General features: G+C 37.5%; 2 protein-coding genes across 2 annotated transcripts; one reads left to right on the top strand and one right to left on the bottom strand.

Annotated features, from left to right (window-relative positions):
* Positions 1-778: 778 nt before the first annotated feature.
* On the bottom strand, positions 779-4,196 carry LOC115922138. Its single transcript, XM_030980270.1, has 4 exons — positions 4,055-4,196; positions 2,766-2,956; positions 2,150-2,291; positions 779-1,752 (listed from the first exon to the last, which is right to left on the bottom strand). The coding sequence occupies exons 1-4, from the start codon at positions 4,193-4,195 to the stop codon at positions 1,477-1,479; spliced, it is 750 nt and encodes a 249-aa protein (XP_030836130.1). The 5' UTR covers position 4,196; the 3' UTR covers positions 779-1,476.
* Positions 4,197-4,230: 34 nt separating this feature from the next.
* Positions 4,231-19,769, top strand: LOC100890524 (microprocessor complex subunit DGCR8). Its single transcript, XM_030980278.1, has 16 exons — positions 4,231-4,300; positions 7,893-8,858; positions 9,327-9,469; positions 11,266-11,404; positions 12,278-12,445; positions 13,085-13,154; positions 13,710-13,770; positions 14,118-14,169; positions 14,607-14,708; positions 15,359-15,457; positions 16,153-16,226; positions 16,546-16,646; positions 17,115-17,214; positions 17,642-17,698; positions 18,344-18,427; positions 19,373-19,769. The coding sequence occupies exons 2-16, from the start codon at positions 7,976-7,978 to the stop codon at positions 19,574-19,576; spliced, it is 2,337 nt and encodes a 778-aa protein (XP_030836138.1). The 5' UTR covers positions 4,231-4,300; positions 7,893-7,975; the 3' UTR covers positions 19,577-19,769.
* Positions 19,770-21,294: the final 1,525 nt, after the last annotated feature.

Consider the following 21,294-nt stretch of genomic DNA (forward strand, 5'->3'; position numbering starts at 1 on the left):
TTCTGTAAGAGAGGTATTTTCTTCTCCATGCATTGAAAATGTATGTTGTGCGAAATAATGTTATTTAATTTCCATTTCTAATATGAACCAATTTGTCCCAGATAAGCCACCAAACCAGGATGGTTCATTTTATATTTGTGTACTAAGAAACCTAAGTTAGACCTGGGCCTTTTAGTTTTCCTTTCACCTACTGCAGAACTATTCAAAGTTAGTACATAGTTGAAAGGCATGGAACTCTTGTATACAAAGCTCACATAGCATGCAGGGTTGCCAGGTTTCAGGCCATAGCCTAACATTCATTAATATTGTTCACATCATATCATGCTACGACAGATGCTTCGACAGCGACTGCTCAGGAGTCCGTTCCCTACATTAACCGACCCAAAAGCTCACTCCAACTGAAATCCGAATTGTAACACTATATTTTTTCTACTAAATAAAATCCTGAACAAATGTTACCAGAAAAAAAAGTTTGATCATCACTCCAACAAAAGGTAGGTCAACATACTTTTCCTATCCGTCTCTTTTTATCTTCCTCTTCTACCTCCTCCCCCCCCCTCTCTCTCTCTCTCTCTCTCTCTCTCCTTCCCCCTCTCCCTTTCTCTCTCTCTCCTCTCTTTCTTCCACCTTCTACCTCCTCCCCCTCTCTCTCTCTCTCTCTCTCTCTCTCTCTCTGTGTTCCTTTTTAAAATCTACATCACACAAAGCCCTAAGCCTTTAACCAATCCTTATAACCAGCTATTAACCACTGCTTATACAAAGCTAAAACAACTTAATGTTGTATGTGCACAAAATTTTAATATTTGATGTATGAATAGCCAAGGCCTTTCACATCGTTTCAATACAATAGGTTATGAAACTTTCTTTCGCGTCATAGATATATGAGAGCTCTTAAGGTATTTCACACGTTGTTCAGACTTTCCAGTGCTCATAGAGAATTAAATTCATGTCAATTTGAAATTATTTTAGAATGAGTCTTTGTCCTTGAGCATTAAAAAAAAAAAAAATCATTGCATGATGTGCCCTATGATTAAAAAAGATTTGGCTCACAAAACATTTGGATGTATACTTCCAATCCTGGTCCTGTTTGCATGTAAGTTCATTTTGTATTTTGTATTTTATTTTTAATGATACTGATATCCATCTTCATCATTTCTTTTCCTAATGATTTAAATAACCAAAGGAGAAGTTACATTTCATTTGCTCATGATACATGTAGTTTATCATCACATCTCATCCAGCAGCAATGCTCTATATAAACTTCATCAATGCACTGTGCATGCTTGAATGTAGAGGCTCACGTCAAGCATCTGTATCCCCCATGCTATAGCTCTGGCATGAATAAAGTCACAGAAGTTCTGAACATCAAACTACAACTCTAAAGGCAGGAGTCTGTTGTCAGCTAACTGTAGGTGCAAGTCCACACACTTCTGCTTGGCCACACATCAAGTCCAAAATGTTCTTATCATAAAGCCTTCAATGGGACGGCCTGAACGGCCAATCAGAAGGCTTTCTTGATTTCTTCAACTTTATATGTTCTAAGTATTCTTCATAAACCTCCAGCTTGGAGTCATTGTAGTCCCACTGTATACGTAGATTTGGCGGGAGCTCCTTGGTACTCAGTTCATCGTACACAGAAGTATCCTTCACCGGTGTCTGGTAGAAGGTTAGCACATCCTCAACAGTCTTCATCTTCCTCAGTTGGTAGCTAGGGACAGAGTGTTGGAAAGTCTGGGAGCATTTGGACAGGAGCTGTAGCGTTTATGAAACATACAAAACAAACATGATATTAAAGCAATGTGTAAGACTACAACATAAGACATGCTTATGGGCCCATGGGTAGTATTTTTTTTTAAATATTGAAGAGCTAACAATAAGTAACAAGCTCATAAACGAAATGTAGACTTATCAAGAAGCCTTACTAAATGAACTAGGTAGACTAAAATATGATAATTAAAACATACTCATCCAAACTTGCTAGTTGACAGCCTTGTAGCCTTGTAGCTGATGTTTTCTGTATCATTGTTGAATGAATAATCATAACAGACAATTACGAAATCATTTTGAATTAATATCTACATACTTCTATGCCACAAAATTAAAATTGCTTGGTTTGGTGAAAAATGAAAGATATTGACAATCTTCCCACCTGAAATTTGAAAAGATTATCATCGAATGAGACCTCTTTCCAGTTGACTGGATCTGTCTCAGTAGTTAGCTGAAGGGTCAGTTCTTCAAGGCTATCTTCAACATCATGAGGAGGAGAGTAGTTTCTCCTCCTAGTTTCCGGTCTGGAAGGATAGAGAATAAAGCAGAGAAGAGCATTTTCAAAGACACAAAAGCATTAAGATTAGCTACAAAAAACTTGAAATAAAAGGAAAATTAGTTAAAGCACAATGAATGGCCCTTAAAAGAGTCGTAAGTTTCTTATTCATAGTTCAATTTTTATCTGACTTTAAAAAAAATCTGTTTGTACTGGAAGCAAGATTTTTTTGCAATGATGAAACTACTTTGGTGATAAAGACATTTTCCTTAAATTGAAAATGGGCTTTAAAGAGGGTGAGAGTACAAAACCTCAAATGAAATAAAGTTAGTGAGAGCGGGAGGCAAAGAGAGAGAGAGAGAGAGAGAGAATGAGAGAGAAAGTAAGGTCTAGATGCTTTACTAGTCATTTTAAGACTCATCTAGATAAATAGATGTACTGTACACCATCTAAAAGCTCATGAATTCCTACTTCATAGAGAATGTACACCAAGGGCACTCACTTGGAGATGAAGTTAGTTTGTTTCTCTTGTAGTATCTCCATATATCTTGGTTCTACTGCTACCACTTCATCTTCCAGCGAGGTTTCATCCACATCCGCACTTGGTCCACTTCCTTGAAGTATCCTCCTCACCCACGACATCTCCTCATTGGTCTTAAAACTTGCATCACGCTGGATACTACTGGTACTGATCTACATCAAACAAAACAATACATGGCTTGGACTATGATGAACAGTAAAATAAACAAGTTCCTGTGGTCATAAGTTTGAGTAGATAAATCAATGGAACTGCTAAATTTTCATTTCATTCCAGGCATAAAACGAAAAGTTCAACATCAATCCGCTTTAGCTTCTGAATTTGGAAGTTTTCAAAAAGGTCATTTATAAATCTCTCCATCTCTCTTTAAATTAAAATGTAGATTTTGTGTGAAATTTGGTGACTTTCATTAAAATTGAGCAAGTTGAGGTGTGCGAGTGTGACCTTTTAAAATTTAGAAAGACTCCTCCTTAAACAGTAGGAGTGCTGAAGATCGTACGCATTTTTTCCTCATAAACGCGGACTAATTGCATCTTAAAAAATAAGGATCGTCTGCAAATGTTTTTTTTCATCAGCGCTCAGCGGGTTTCGGGTTCCTGAACTGCGCGCTGGCTAGGCGAAAAACGGATTCTGCATAATGAAATAACCCCAGTTCACTAACTACTATTATAGGTTGTCCGTCTTTCCAAGGATTTATCGCTCATAATGTGAAAGTCTCTGTACAAAGTCAAAGTGAAATGCATCAAGAAACTCATTGTGGAATCTGTTTTTCTAATTGCCTTTGCACAGATCAGAAATTTGACACGTCTGCGAAACTGCAGAGAATCCTTATTTTTGCGGACGCATCTGTCCGCGTTTACAAAGACGATCCTTATTCTCGGACCAGCTGTTCAATTTCAAATCCAATGAAAAATTAACGACCCTATTTTCACATTTTTTATTTGTTTTTTGTTTTTTACATGGCTCTCCAGCTCCACACAGCACAGGCAATTGCATACCAAGTAAGGTTTGGTGATATCAATATCTTATTTCATAAATCACCGAGCCCGTAAGGCTACCTTGGCCATGTGAGTGGATGATTACAGATATTCCAATTCAATTATTCGATTTCCAATTAATTCCTGATCCTGTCCGATCACTGGACTACTAACACAAATGTGAACGCATGGGACCTGCCTCACTACAGACCTGGCGGCTCTATTTTTCTGTTAAAAGGGGTAACCTTTGTCATATCAAACAAATTTAATACTTACAAGTTGATGATTTTGAATTGGAAGACAGGTCCAGTATTCATGTGTGTTCTTCAGGCCACGTAAACCAAGTAATTTATGATATTGATAAATCGACGAGATCACATTTTTGCGAATGGAAAACGCCATTTTAAATACTGCCATCTATCGGCAATGACAAGTTATGCTCGATTTCTCATATCTGGGACGGACGTACGTACCCAGGATTTATTTCGAGAGGGCTTGGCGGGGGATCAGCTGAAATATTTGGTAAAATTACGGTTATTTTGTCAATTTCAAATCTTTAAACTTATATTATATGAATATTTATATCACCCAGATTAGATAATTGTCCATATATTTGTGTGAGCGTGTTCTCACACACACAAAAAAGTGATTCCATGACATTGTCATGAGAGACTGAGAAGTGAGTGAGAGAGTGAGACATGAGTGAGTGAATGATGTTATTGATATTAACTAATTCAGATTTACTCATTTCATTTACAGAAGATGCATATAGACTAAGTTATGAAGGCTCGCCATCAGCATGGTGTTTAATTAATTCACAGACCCTGATCACCTGGCGGATCTATCTAGTCTGAGAGACTGTGAGACTGAAGTTGTAGACCTCGCTTAGCTTACCTCGGTCTGAATTTGATCTCAATTCTAACACGACACTCCATATACAGTAGGCCTACACTACAGCTTGATTTACATGAGAAATCTTGACTATCAAGATATTGTTATTGAAAACCACTCGCTCGTCTGCACGCACACACCTTTCTCATATAAAGGTTGTGGGATCGAACCCCGGCCGCGTCATACCAAAAGACGTAAAAGACGGGAGTTGCTGCTACCTTGTTTGGCGTTCAACAATAAGGGATAGAGCAACGTCGATCTGGCACTGCTCAGTGGCTGCCGGGCTCACAATCAATTGGGCAAAAAGAATTTCCATTTTCGGTTTAACTTAATAAAATTTGGAGTGGACTTTAAATGATTATTAAAATCTAGAGTAGGATGACGAAATGAAGTGCTACTGTGCTAAACAAATGGTTTCCTATTTCATGAAAACGCGAAAAACCTTTTTTACTTCTTTTTTTTATAGTTTAATTCGTCGCTAGTTTGACCCATGTCTTTGTTCTTGTTGATGAGCATGTGCCAGACCTTGCTCATCGATGTGTGTTGTGATGCATGACATTTTATTAGTTCAGGTCTGTGTAGTTTTATTTCTGACTTTGACTTGTGTGAACAAATTAACACCCTTTTCACTTTTAGACTTAGATTCTAGATCTAATTTGAATTTTCTTTAAATTTAGGCACTTGGTTGGGTAATCCCTTTGGCAGCTCACCCAGGAAGCTATACTATTTTATTAATGCAGCACTTTTGCAAAGATAAGTGAAATTTTGACTTCCACGTTGATGCTTTATCAAAGTGCAAGGCCAGGTTGACTAGATATTTCAATCTTGGCAAAAAAGAAAAGAAAAAAAGAAGTAGACCATCTGAAGTGTATGTAGGAAAATATGTTTAGCAAAAATCAAAATATGAAACTGCTGTCATTTAAATCTCCTACATGAAACAATAATTAAGATTTTAAAAAAATTATTTGTAACTTTCCAGTCTACACATTTGAATCACTTGTATTTCTTGATTCTTTTCTTTATTAAACCTGTAAAATAAGCCCTTTGATTTGACAGTTGGGTTTATTTCAGTTCTGGTGATCTATGCCCTGTTCTATGGAGTTTCTGTGGAGGTAAAACTCAGAGGTGCCTTATATACATGTATGACAGTAAAACGGTGCTCTGACATACTCTCTGGCTACAGTTGCCCCGACCTTAAGCGGTTGGGCCTTTATTTCAGAATGCTGTGAGGTAACTGAGGTTAATCATTGTTGTTATGGTTAGGGTGCAATTTGGTTTAAGGTTAGGTTTAGATAGAGTGTTTGGTCTAATTAATGTTGGTGTTCAAATTTTGATCAGTGTAAGATATAGACTAGAGAATGTGTCATTCAATGTACAACCATATGAAACACTTATTTTAAGATACATTGTACATTTAGACTAGACCTACCGTAATACTTACCTGGCACAATTCCTCATTGGCAGAAGTATCAGCTTTTTCATGTCAGCATCTCATGATGGGCTGGACAAGGAGTATTTCCTTCATTATTCCCACCCTAAACTGACCTGGCTCCTCTATGTGATGATGATGATGAATGTAACTTGACTGTACTGATTTCTCACTGGTCTAGACAAGGTCTGATCTTACCTCCTGGGTGTGTTTCAGTGTGCCTTGTCTTTACTAGGGTTAACTACAGTATAGCTGAGTAAGCATCCCAATGTTAACAACGCGTTTGCTTCGTCTTCGTCCGTCACACATCAAATTCATGAATTGGAGAGGACATAGCATGCCAATGATTATTATGATTTTTTATTTCATTCTGAATTATTTTGGATGATTGCTTCTACAGTTGTTAGGAGGAGGTGAGGGGGTAGGGTACATATATATGACTGCATGTTTATTTTATTTTTTGATATACAAATTAAACAATGAGATACGATGAACATGTGCAAATGCCTTCCAAGTTAAATCTCTGTAACAAAGGACATTCTTGCAAGCATCAAAGCTATCACAGATCATGTTGTTCATATATGTCAAATAAAAGCTAACAAGTAGTATTATTTGTATACATTATCCTTTCTTTTCTCTGTGCATGTGTGTCTAAGATCACTTAATTGATGACATGGTTAGGTGGATGCCATGAGGCAGAGCATGTTATCACAAGACGAGCATGGGGTTGTACATTGCCATGCTGTTTTTGCTGGTAACATATCCGCCTAATATAATCCTCCACATTTTGTACCCGGTAATAATTTCTTTTGTATGAAAACTGAAACATAAGAGAAACAGAAAAGGTAAAGTTTGAAATAAGTTGGACCAACAATGAGAAAGTTATATTTAAGTGTTTGAAATATGAGATCACTAAAGCTATGTAAATCTCGAATCCACAATTTGGTCACTGGATTGTGACGTATTACCTGTTTCACTGATAACTCTTCTGTTTGTCGTGTACAAGATATACCATAAATTTATGTTTCCTCCTAAGCGTCTTCTCCCATTGGGGCACTTATCAAAATTGATTGTGGGTAGCATATTATAAAAGGTTCTCAAAAAGGAAAAACACTCTCGAGTCCTAGATTTTGCAAAATTTGACATTTTAGATTTTAGTCATTTTGTGTGTTGGAAAGGATGGGAAGGTTGTCAGGCACTTTGGTATAGTGTCATTACAGATTCAGCCAATTTGAAATGCCCATATGTTTAGCAATTACAACTTTAGAAAATTGATTACTTTTCTTGTTGTTGTCAGAGTTCATTCAAACTTTCATCTGCCTACTTGACTGCTTTCTTTTAGATTAGTTTACTATCAAGGTTGGATTGCCCTTTTAGGCAGTAGAGTGTAAGTTTGTCTAGTATACAGAGTACCGGGGGCTTTTTCAACTTGAGCATATATCCTTTGGCTTACCATTGACAGGTACCATGCTTTGATGTTGCATCCAACTGTACTAATTACTTAAATTGTAAATGACATGAGTGTTAGTTTAGTTAATTCTTAGGATCAGTTAATGAGCCTTGAAGGGATAAATTGCTGTGAATCATTGAAATGAATATCCGAGTGCTCATTTTGGCTGAGTGTTTCATGATTTTCATTCATTTCAAGGAAGAAGAAAGTTAACTAGGTCTGTGACTTCTTCATTTTGAATATCTCGGTATTGTGTACACATTTCCCTGTGCACGTTGATTGTCATTGCTAATCATGAGTGAGCTTGTTACTGATTTGTCTGTTTTCCCTTTTAACATTTGCAGAGAATTTGTTTGCCATTGCATGATCCTAACAAATCATCTTTGGTTGCAGATGAGGTGAAGTAGAACCTTTCCTCTATCCCCCAATGGAAGCTTTAGATGAATCCCCACCTACCAAGCGACTCTGCCAGCCGGTCGACATCACTCCATCAAACATCGCCTATGATCATGATGCTTGGGATATTGCTGAAGCCTTTCCCGATGTAATCAGAGACATCGAGTCAAGCTTGAAAGAAGCCAAGCCAGATAGCGCAGCAGCCTTGCTCGGATTGGATATAAACTTGAGTGACGACGACGATCACCATTTCCGTAGACTGGATAGCGTAAGATCATCGTATCAAGAGATTGGGAGGGTTGGTGAAGCCAATGACTTGTGTATGATGGAGGATACAGAAGAAGGGTGCAGAGAAGTGGAGAGAGGGAAAGAAGAGGAAGAGGATGTTGAAGTGTTTCCGGAGGAGGATGACGGAGGATGGAAAGATGAAGTAGGAAGTGATGATGAAATGATAGTGATTGATGAAGACGGCGATGATGAGGATGCCAATGACATTGATGATGAAGGTGACATAGAACTGAACCATTCCACAGGACAACATGCTAGTGGTGATTACATCCAATCGAACAAACTCAGTGGTTTACCACATAGAAACAAACCTAGGACTACTGACATCGGTGATGCAGGAGGAAGCATTGCGGATGGTAGCCTTGATGGGGAAGGGGATGACTTGGAAGAGGAAGGGGACGATGATGAGGAGATGATGGAGGAGGAGTGGGATTCTGACAGTGAAGGTGACCTTGATGCTCTCCTGGATGAAGGCCTACCTGAGCAGTACAAACAGAGTAAAGGTGATGGCCCACGGCAGGGGAAAGGGGGACGGAAGAAGGCAGGAGAGGCATGGAGAAAGGTCCTCACTCAAGGTGCACTTCCAGAAGGCCTTATTGGTGTCAAGGAGAAAACAGTACTCAAGAGTGAGTAATAGAAATTTAATTCCATCAGAGCTGTAGGAACAAGTTGTGTTACTCAATATTTTAAGCACTTACATAAGAAGAGCTCAATTTTTCAAGGAATACATGTTCAGGTTTGCTTATTGTAAAAAAAAAATAGCAAAAGAAATAAAAAAAATTGACCCCTCCCCCCTCCCCCCTCCCCCCCCCCCCCCCCAAAAAAAAAAAAAAAATCATCCTTTGGTGTGAATGAATTGCTTTTGATTTATTTAGCTGGGTGTTATCATTTCCCTATATTTGGGAATGTATTCCATGGCTCATACCAGGAGTCTATATACATAATTGCATTTAACTGCGAGTCTACAACACAGGAAGATGAATCTAGTGCACTTTAAATGGCACGTATGTTATCTTAGGTTTCATCTGTATTCAGCATTTTGTAAAGATTATGCCACAGTACCACTTTTATACCTATTTTCTCTCTCTTTGGAGGACATGGTCAAGAGCCCTTAGAAGGTCTACCTGATGGTTGGATACGTATCAGTCATCAATGCGGGATGCCTCTCTACCTTCACCGGTCATCAAGGGTGTGTTCCTGGTCCAGACCCTACCTCCTAGGGTCTGGCAGTGCTAGGGTAAGCCTAGGACAGCATACATGTCAAGGGTTCAGTGGCACAAAGACGTAACTCCATATATTGCCAAAAGGAATATTTGATATCAAAGAGTTCAGAAAAATGTTGGCTTTTCAGGAAACACAAAGACTTTACTCCACCCAACACCAGGGAAAAAATACTTTAACAATTTCGGGGGCTACTTTTCAAGCTTGCTTGCATGAATTTGTTTTGCATTGAACTCTATGCAATTTCTTTTTGGCTGTTTTATGACTTTCGGGGGCTAATTTGCCCGAGCCCCCGTGTATTTTTTTCACTGCCCAACACCCCATTGAAGTCAATAGCTAGTGAAACACAGACTTAACTCCTTAAGGCCCAAGTGCTCAGTGACACAAAAACCACTTTTTCTAAAAATGGAGTTACGTCTTTGTGTCACTGACCCCTCGATGTAGCTTTCACCTGTTGAACACTAAGTATGAGATAACATAGGTTGGAGGTTATAGGGAATAAATAACAATATAACAAAATGTATCCAATACGTTGAGGTGGTCTGACATTGATATATTGTCTGTTCAGAGCCTGAAGGGCATTAGCTCTGTCCTGATAGTATGTGACTTAACACCATTCTGGCTGCAAACATGATTTTCTCCAGCAATATTTGCTTCAGATATAAATTTTTCAAAGGCATAGGGTGTTGGTTAAGATGGCGATAGGGTTTTACCGGTAGGTGCTTTTTCTTAGATCACTAATTAACACTCGGGACGCAGGATCTAGCCTTGAGGATGAACTCACTCAGATCTTCAAGAGTGCAGGAATGTAGAAAAATGGGGCAGACTGAAAGATTTTCCATTACTGTACTCTGTTCCTCTCCAGATTTGCACTTTGTGTGGGTTTGAGTTTAGTTTTACTTTTAGTTGTAAGGCTAGAATTACGTATAGTTTTGGATCACCGGTTAAAAGTCAGAAATATAACTGATTTAAGAAATTTACTGCAGAGCAACCTTCACCATATCATGTGTCTTACAATCATGGAGTATCGGGTGTGGGGACTTTTTGATACCATTCCCCATCTCAGCCAACTCCAGGGGGCTGTTTCACAAATCTTGTCATCAATGACAAATGACAGTTTTTGTTATAAGCTACAGAAATCCTTGCTTCTGATTGGTTATCAACAGATTTGTCACTGATTTTTTTCATTTGTCATTGAAAAAAGGCTTTGTGAAATGGGTCCCAGATCAATTCTCGCTACCCCAAATAGCGATTCTGCCGAGATCCGGGGAAAATCCTGAAAATGCGCATTGCATTATGGGATAGCTTTTCGACATTACAGCTTCCTGTGCAGGCGCTATATTACTAGGCGCGATAGCGCAAACGTAAAACACAACGTGTATGCACCGAATATGTCGTCTGCTCGGTCTTGTTTTTTTTTCGCAAATATTTCAACGTTTATTTGAACATTTCATTCGTTGTTTTTTGCGTCTTTTGACATCAGTGACGATGGTTTTCTTTTGTGAGGCTGCACAGTGCTGGGCTCATGATTCCAAGCGTAAGAACCCTGATTTTAGCGTGCGTGAAAACTCTGCACAGCGAACACAGGCGCTAGCGCCAGCGGGATGGGACTCTATACCGGAAGTTGTAGTGACGACCCGAGAGAGTGAAAATTACCTCGTCTCGCGAATTTCGAGATTTTCGTACCTATTTAGGGTAGCGAGAATTGTTCTTCTTTCTTCTCTGACACTCTATTCAACTGACTTGTGTGTAAAGAAGATGTATGTTACATCAAGAAGCGGCTACATTGATTTGATGTTTTTGTATCTACAGAGGCATCGTGTTCCAGTGGCTGCCATACCCTGTATGCATTACAGCCGAGCCCTTGAGAAGGAGAAGGAGGCACAGCTGGAACCAGAAGCCAAGGAAACTGACATGAAGACAGAACCTCCAGATACTTGTCATACTCAAGGTAACATGATGAATCATTTCAAAGAGATCTATTTATTGGGTCGGAATGCTCCCCAGGGAGTGGCAAATGTGCATACATTGTGTGCGGGTAAGCCTATATCCGATTTCTGGGGTAATAATATATATCTGTTAAGTACTTTGAGAGGGCCTGCTGCCCTGAAATGCGCTACCGGTATATAAGAACAAACTATTATTATTATATGTGGCATTCCACAATAAAAGAATTCTCCTGCAACTTTTTACTTCGTACATGTACTTGGTAGATGATCCTCCCACAGAAGTCCTCATGGAATTTTGACTGCAAGAGGTGGTGATGGAGGGTGAACTTCAGGGGAGTTGAGTTTAGTATGGCATCATCATCTTTTGCGTAGGACAGAATCATGGGAAATTCTACTGCTAGAGTAGAGCTGTAGTTGCATCCTATTTGGGAAACTATTGAAAGATGTAGTTCGTTCCAAGCTTTAATCGTGCTAGGATTTTTTTTTCCTTCTACTATATTTATACACCTCTGACTTGGATTGAGTTGAGTTGATTTATCCAGGTATGTTTCTATCAGGCTTGGGTTGGGTGTAGTTATGGTAGGCTATATGAGCTATAGGCTATATCAGTTTGATATAGCTATAGGCTATGTAGCTACCTTTTTTTAAATATATAGCTCATCAAGATGTTCTCATTACAATCGTCTCCAGGGGGGTGTTTCACAAAGCCTTTTTTCAATGACAAATGACAAATATCAGTGACAAATCTGCTGATAACCAATCAGAAGCAAGGATTTCCGTAGCTTATAACAAAAGCTGTCATTTGTCACTGATGACAAGTTTTGTGAAACGGGACCCTGATGTTTGTCTTGTATCCTTTCTTGTGCATCGTGCAGATCTCCCAAATGGAAATCTACCTGACCAACCGTCCCCTGCTGCTGGAGGAGCAGACGACCAATCAAAGCCTGATGTAGACATGAAGGATCAGGGGTCAGAGGTCAAAGGAGAGGGGTCAAACGGCAAGAAGAAGAACCGTGTTCATATATGTGAAGATGATTCTGTAGGTAGGTTTGACTGCATTACTGTTGTGTTGTTGCTATTTTTTGTTTTTGTTAGACTTAGCACTTGTTCATTGCCTGTTGAGTGCTAGAATTATGGTTACTTTGTAATGAAGGTGACACCCATCTGGCTCTTAACAATCTATATTGTTTACTCTACTAGGGGAGTGTTTCACAAAGACTAAGATCAACTTAAGCTGGACTTAGACTGTGGCAGGCTGTTCATGCCCAGGTCTATTCCATACCTTGTAGATTCTCATTCACATTATAGTGTCTAGTAGGCACGACTGAGTTTGAGGGCAGAGTAATTGTTGTTAGACATGTCAAACAAATTAAAACTCTTGAAATATATTACTGTTGTATACAGGTAGGGATTAAGATTTTTGGTACAGATGTATCTTCTTTTTGAATACTTTTATGGTTAAAAACTTATCATGAAATTGATTAGAGCAACTGCCATGATCAGAGATTTAATGCATTATATTCTCAAATTGTCTTCCTCTTAACCATTTATGTTTGATGAGGTAATGTGTGGAGCAAATATGGGATCACCCTTTTAAGACATACAACACATATAACATTCACAAGCATCATGATTTCTATTTTCTCTGCCCCTTCTCTATCTTTAATTTACTTGCTGTACAGATGGAAAGGACCTTCAAGAGTACTTATCAAGATTATTCCAGTTTGAGAAAATTGCAATCAAGAGATTCAAGTGAGTAAATAATATTTCATTTGTTACTGTTTAGTGTTTACATATATATGTATCTATGGTTAAAAAGTCAGTATTTAAAATATGGTATGTATTGTAAAATTGTATACAACTGGCATTTCATTCTCAACAGTGCATTGTAAACAACTTGCATTTTAAAAGTCTAAGTAAATCTTGCTTAAATAGTATTGAACCGCATTAGTTTTTAGGATAATATGAATCATAATTAGAACATTGCTTGTACTGTGTATAGCACTAACATAGAAAAAGTCCCTTTGCAGTTTTAATTGGCAGGGCAGTGTAGGAAATAAACATAATAAGCTTTCATACTTGGTGCATTTGGTGAATGTATTTGCAGTATACTGTAATATATAACTATGAGAGAATTCATTTATGATTCTCTAAGAAATCATATTCAAACCATTTCCACTGTTTTGTGTACCGGTACATCAATTTTGTATCTGAAATAATGAGGATGTATACTTTAAAAAACAAGAATTGTTTGTTTCATAAAGCAAAGTTTCATTAATATTTTCCTCATTAATTTCTTTTCCGCAGCTCATGGGCAGCAAGAAGGAAATATACCAAGGCAGTAAAACATAAAGATAGACCTCAATTTGTAAGTTTGATAATTATATCTCTACTCTGTTTAAGCTTTCTGATGCCTATCTATACCTCCATCTCCTTTCCTTCTTCCTTGTCTTTAATTTTTAAATGTACTATATTACTTTGTTTGTTTGAACATTTATGTAAGAAATCTTATGTGAGATAAGTAGGTCAGTTTGTGGGTGGGCGGATGTGAGATTTTGTGTTATTCAATTACACTTTTATTGATGCATTGTTGACTGTACAATGCATATCTCTTTAATCCTTTCTTGTAACTTGTAGACTAGATTATAATGATAAGCTTAGAGAGTAGTTTTACTGTATGGTTGATTATTGTTCTCTTTGTCTTTGATGGCTTAGCCTGGAGGTCCTAAGGTTCTACGATGTCAGATTCCAGGAAATAAAGGAAGAGGTGAGTCCAGTGATGCATCCTTGTAGCTGAGAATAATAAGAAAGAGAGAGAGAGGGAGAGAGAGAGAGAGAGGGGAGAAAAGGAGAGAGAGAGAGAGAAAGAGAGATAGAAGAGACAGAGCAAACGAACAAACACGCACACAGAGAGGGGAAAGGAGGAGGAGGAGGAGAAGGGAGAAAAGGAAGAAGGGGAGGAAAGAGGAAGATGGGAGGAAAGTTGGGGAGGAAGAAACAGAGAAAGAGAGATTTAAAACAACATCTGTTTCCATAACTCCCCTATTCCCCATCATTAAAATGGTGAAAGCTGTGAGTTGCTATTGTGGGTCTGGAAAGTTATATTTTATACATCAGTTAATATTCATTACATATAATATTACTTATATAATGATTTCAAATGTAATTGCTTTCATTCTTTATCCTCTTATCTCTTTTTTGTAGAATTTGTAATCAATGCACAGGACAAGACCCCAGTGTGTATACTGCATGAGTATGCACAGAGAGTCATGAGAACACAGCCACAGTATGTCTTTGGAGAGAGCAGTGAGTCTTCTTTTCTTTCTATCCACCGTTATGAGAGAGTAAAGTAGTAAAGAGCTTCATTGTATATATGCCATGTTAATCGATGTGTCGATACATATATAGATTAATAGAAAGATTAACTGACGGATTCGTATACAGGTCTTACTAATAGCTATTTTGCAGAATGTTAGAAAGCTACTAGGGTAAATAAGCAATAGGCAATATGATGTTAGGATTAATAGTTACATTCAAGGCCATATTGACACAAAGATGATTAGATCAGTAGAAGATCGAGTATTGATTGAAGCTTGGATAGATTACCAAGTACATAAATGGATGTTTCTGTAGTTGTGATAGCAGTTTCCTTGAAATCCATTAAACAAATGTACCATATTTTTTTATTGTTGTAGACTTCTTGATTCTAATAATGATTATGAAGCAGACTGAAATTATTTGTGAAATATGGAAAGTGCTTTATGAACTCACATTTTTTTTATTTGATAGTGATAGACAATGAAACCTGGACAATTTTATATTACTTGCAGATAAAATACACATTCATATATTTGTTATCATCCAAATACATTAACAGTAAGGAAAGAGATTTTTACTAAGTGAAGCGAATGACTGCATTCCCATTATTTACCTTTGTTGCTGTTGTCCTTGTTCAGGAAATGCAAGTGCTCCATTTGAAGCTCTGGTAGAGATCAAGGGTATGAAGTATGGTCGAGGTGAAGCTACTAGTAAGAGATTAGCAAAAGCTGAAGCAGGTCAGTATCCTGTATACACACACACTCTCTCTCTCTCTCTCTCTCTCTATATCTATCTCTCCCTCCCTCTGTCTTTGTCTTCCTCTCTCTCTCTCTCTATCTCTTCTCTCTTTCTCTGTCTGTCTCTCTGTCCCCCTCCCCCCTCTCTCTCTCTCTTTCTTTCCTTTTCTCTCTATCTCTCTCTCACTTTCTCTTTCTTCCCCTCTCTCTCTCTCTCTCTCCCTCCCTCTCTCGCTCCCTCTCTCTCTTTCCCTCTCTCAGAGTCATCTTTAGTTCTTTCTCTTTCGTTTCTCTGTCGATCTGTCACATATCAGGTCTGACCACATCCCAATTCTTAGTCTTTCTCTATCCTACAGTTTACCATCCATCTTCCCTTCCAGGTTGTCTCTGAGCATGTGATTCCTCCTTTAGGATGCATGTACATCCCATCCATCTTTACTACAAGTTTTTTTTAATTTGTTAGAACATATGACTAATCTTTGCATTTGCTTTTCTTTGTAACCCAATATTAATGCCAATATGTAGATTTTTTGTGTAAACGAGATGCTGTTTGTACAGGAATTTCAATGTGTCGGAATGTTATGACATATCTCTTCTAAAAAATGTTGAGTTTGTATAGAAAGCAAGACTGGTTTTTTATCATGCTTTTCCTGTATAACTGATACTTTTGTGTTTTTTGTTCTTTCTTACTTTAGCAAAGAAAACTTTAGATATCCTAGTGCCAGAACTCATCTCAGACTTTAAATCAAAAGCGCCATCCGATACAGAGGTAATTATAAATACAACGTCATTGGTTTATATAATTTAATGATTTAAAACATTTATGCATGCAAACATTATTGTAATTATAGCTGATATCAATTTCTATTTGATATTCTTGTAAACTTTTTATGTGTGGGACATGTCTATTATTCATCTTGTACTTGCCTTGTACTCTTTAAGTTTTGTTCATTTGATGAATGTGTTACAAATCATATTTTCCTAGTTACTTAAATCTACAATAAACCAAAGTTGTGTCATGGTCTATGTGGAAATACCGTAAGGGGAACCAGTCAATGATGATTGTTTGTTCTTTGCATCTTCCTCAGTACTTTGACCATGTATCCATTGATGACATCAGAATCTATGATCTATGTATGAAGGCAGGACAACTCACTCCATGGCAGGTCCTTCAAGAACATATACAAAGGTATGACTTTCAACTTACAATGTTAAATTATTAAATTGAATAGCCAATTATTTAATTATTTTGATGTTTCACTATTCAATATATTTATATTTGTACTTTTAGCTTTTACTTGAGCTTTTACTTTTTATCCAAAGTGTTTTCTCTATCATTTAGACCTTTTATCCGTTTGCCAGGCAGTACAAACAGTCATTGAAAATAGTCATTGAAAATACAAAGTGGTTTTGCCAGTGTACATGTACATTATGTTCCCACTAATTGATTTAATCATTGTAGGGGTAGGTAATATACTCGCTCCCATGTGAAAAACAAACAAACACACAAAGATATTCCCTTTCTTGCACATAGATGGCTCAAACATCAAAAGACCATTGGTAATGCAATTGCACTGATAATCAAAATGAAAGCTTAGTATACTTTTTGTAAAAGTGGAGTTTTCATATTTTTTTCCTCTAATTTTGTAATCTGTAGGAGTCATGGTATGGCAGACACAAAGTTCAGTATGAACATTAAGCTAAAGAACCATCAACGGAGCGAGTACACATTGACTCTAGGTCCTCATACAGTAACGGTGAGTATAAAATGTGTGCTCATCTAGTCTTGTTATTCTTATTGTTATAGTTTATTTCCATATTTCTGTTACATTTTGTATGAGGGGAAATTGTGGAAGATGGCCTCAACTGCTGAAAATGTTTAACTCAGGAAAAATCTCAGGACTAAAACAATAATTTCATGGAAAACTACATTAGAAATATTGCTTGCTGTTAAAATGAATTCTGAATAATTTTGCTTATTACTAAACAAGAAATATATCAGTGATGGATTAAACCCCCTAATTGTCACTAATAATGTTATTTCTAAAAAATTGCAGACATTCCATTCCATGGATTTCATTGGCTGTGTTCTACTTCCAAGCATACACAAATAGAAAAAAAGGACAATTATTTACCATCTGTCTTCTACAAAGTGTTTTAACCTCTAACAATTTCTCACTCTAGGGCATGTGCAAGAACAAAGCTAATGGGAAACAGCAAGGAGCTCAGAAGCTTTTAAAAGTAAGTTAATTCATCAATTCAAATGGTCTCTATCATCTGAAATAGTATTTATTAGTTCATGTATAACTTTGATTAGCTTGATGTAAGTTTAACATGAAATGACTGGGTTATTAGGCCACTCTTGCATGGTACAAGGAGGAAAAGAAATGGTATCAACTGTACAAAAGGTTGATAGACATTTTTATTGTATAGATATATCTTCATGTCTTCTCTTCCTGCTGGTGGAACTCTTTGGTGAAATTGAAAAATGGTTGAATTGCATGACCTGCGAGGAAAAATAAAATGATTGAAAAACTGTGGAACTGTTGAGTTTGTTGTATGAGAAATCTGCCTCTTTATTATGTTTTTTTTAAATTGATATTAATTTAATGATTGACAGAGCAATTAAAGAAGACTTACATTATTAACTGTGAAGCGTAAAATGTTTTCTATATTTTTTGCTAGCTAGCCCCTACCCCAAGATTGTTGCATTAAACCTCTAAGAGGCCATTTATCCTTATGTTACAAGCATTTTCTATTGGTTCAATTAGAGTGATTGTGGGCTTCTTTTTCATTTGGTCAATGAGATCTGTGCTTGCTACACGATGTACAATAGTTCAGTTCATGTTGTTTTCATGTAACTGTTAATTTTGTCCATTTTTGTAGCAACTTCATCCAGAGCTGAGGAGCTGGGGAGCCATTATCAAGATGTATGGCAAGGGATCTAGTGAAATAAACAGAGAGAAAAAGGTAAGAATGATGTGGCGGAGGCGCGATAGCTCAGTCGGTAGAGCAGTGGTCTCGTAATCCGATGACCCGGGTTCGAAACCAAGTCGATGCGCTAGTGCCCTTTGGTAAGGCATTAATCCTCATTCCAGGTCCCTCGGAGAAGACTTAAAGCCGTTGGCTGTCTGGTTGCTTACTTACAAGCATTTATGCTTTCTTAGCAGTCAGGTAAAAAAATTAACCACCACCACCAAATATATCTGTTTGATATCTTTGAAAACAGACAATGACAAAAAGCAATTATTATACCCCCCCCCCCCCCCACACACATACGCAAGAAATTGTTTCTTTTGATCGAGTATTCAATCTCATCCATCAGCTTACTCCAGGGGTTCTCAAACTGTTTTCTTGATGGTCATCTAGCATATCAGTATTTGTGTGTACTGCAAGGTTCTGGAATCATCAAAAATGATAAGAAATTAGGCCCAGTCTTGGTAAAGCTATAAGCACTGTACACAGAAATATGCATGAACATGTGGCATAAAAATCTGTCTGGATTTTTATGCTGTTACATGCCATATTTAGAATATTAAGGCATTTGAAGAGCCATGCTTTTCAGGGAGCCCCTTAGCAGCACAAACAATAGAAAGCCAAGTAGAAGGAAAAAGAAAAAGAGGCAGACAGAGAAAGCAGTGGTTTGATAACATCAAATAATGGACAGATCTCACATATTCAGAAGCCAAAAGATTAGCACAGGATAGAATCAAATGGAGAAAGACAACAGAAGATGTACAGATGTGGTTGCCAATCGCCAGCACATGACGGTGGCAGCCAGGTAGCTTTTTAGGGAATTTTGTTATCTGATGTTCTTTGACACTTGTATAATAACAATGATAACGTTTACAAATTATTTTTCACCTCTTCCCAGAACTCAACCTTCTCTTTAATCTCTTGTCTTGGTTTTTATAGGAAGCTGAACAGAGCGTGACAGAGCTGACTCACGACACACCCCGAGCCCGACCAAACCGCAAGATCCTCAACAAACTACGCCTTGAGATGACCAAGACGTACGCAGAGAAGGGTTTATTGGATGCTGAGGTAGAGAGACAGAAGAAACAAGGAGAAGATGGAGAGCAAGAGATGGAAGAAGATGATCAAAAGGAGCATTCATAGTCATTCATTGCTGATGATGTTAGTGCTACTGACTGTATGGTGCCGTAAGAGCCTATAGGTGTCAGGATCAGCTCTGTGGATATCATGGGATAAGTACAGTCAAATCTGCTTTAGTGACCACCTGTCTACAAAGACTACCTGTCTACAAACTCAAAGGCCACATTTGTTGTTTCCCTTGAAAATGGTTTCTCATTGAATCATGTACTAAAGGAACCTGTCTACAAAGACCACCTGTCTACAAAGACCACCTGTCTGCAAAGGCCACTTTTTGTGTTTCCCTTGGGCGGTCGCTATAGACAGGTTTGACTGTAATTGTATTCTTTGTATGAAAACAGAATGGCATAACAGTCATATTGGAGAAATGGAAGACATTTTGTTATTCTTCTGTGTGTGGTTCATAGCCTTGATCACACCTTACAAGGGAAATCCCCCCCCCCCCCAAATTGCCTGTTGCACGATAAAGTGGCATGAGTGTAGTGTGCTTAACGTTTCTTTATCTTTTAACATAAAGATGAGTAAGAACCCAGCGGGCTTTATTGCACTCAGCCAATTTTTTTCCGTCCGTACTTGCCAATAAAATGTTTTTTATTTTGCCGCAGTGGTATTTTTTGTATAGTTTGTTTACCATGTAATGTATGAAGAATGTTTGATAGTGATAAAGGAAATGGTTTTGGTGAAAATTATTCTCATATTGAAGCATTAGTAGAAAAGTGGTATTAGAAATGGAAAAGGTGGCATAAATAGTGAGGTACAATCCAGTAGTTGTATTTCTTCTTTCTGTTTTTTTTTTTTTTTTTTGGGGGGGGGGGGTAAATTAAATAAAGAAAGGTTGGTGATGATACAATGAACTATATAAGATTGAAAGAAGGATTTGAGAAATTGCGAATAGAAGAAGCCAAGAAGGTGAACATTTTACAGCTCATTTCACAGCTCATTTCAATACATGATGATTTAAAAATAGTAGAAGGGGATGTTATCTGTTGTTTTTGCCCGGTGGATAAATGTAGAGAAAGTGTTGCAATATTTGACTCATTAAGGCATACAATCATAACAGTGGGATTGTTTTAAATGTGAATATACATCTGCAATGTCATTTGCTTGCCTACATTTATGCCTTATTTAGTTTGATCAAATCAGAAATTTGTTCAAGACCCGTGGATTTTCTTTCCTTTTCTCACTGCTGCAACTCTTTGCCATCCGATATTGTTATCTTTGAGGTGCACCAAGTGCAAAGCATGGGCCTGTGCTAATATAAAACCATCTACAGTAATTCACTGATATAAGTTTGTCTTTATTTGAGAATCTCATGAATCATCATTGCAAGGTGTCAAACACAGGTTTTTCATCCACAAGGAAAGATTTAGTGATTCTGAATAAGATATTAATTTGGTGTGAAAAATATTTGATATGGATGCAATGCATTATTCTTCTCTAACTAGTTACCGGTAGTAAATCACAAGTTTTCCCAAAATGTGCAAGTTTTTTCAAGGTATTTTTTAAGATGAATCATGATTGGAGCATTTTCAACTGTAATTAAGTAAAAATACATATTTTTTGTTCGAAGAATCAGGACATAGTACCATAGGTGCCAAAATAAATTATGAAGGAAGAAGGAAAAGAGAATGAGCTTGAAAGATATTAGTTCATGGTTTAGGTCTGTCTCATGGTGCTTGAATGATTTGCATGTCATTCAATTGTATGGTATTCATTCTTAATAT

Source organism: Strongylocentrotus purpuratus, unplaced genomic scaffold, assembly GCF_000002235.5.
Source record: "Strongylocentrotus purpuratus isolate Spur 01 unplaced genomic scaffold, Spur_5.0 spur5_contig_818, whole genome shotgun sequence".
In the NCBI taxonomy this organism is placed as follows: Eukaryota; Metazoa; Echinodermata; class Echinoidea; order Camarodonta; family Strongylocentrotidae; genus Strongylocentrotus; species Strongylocentrotus purpuratus.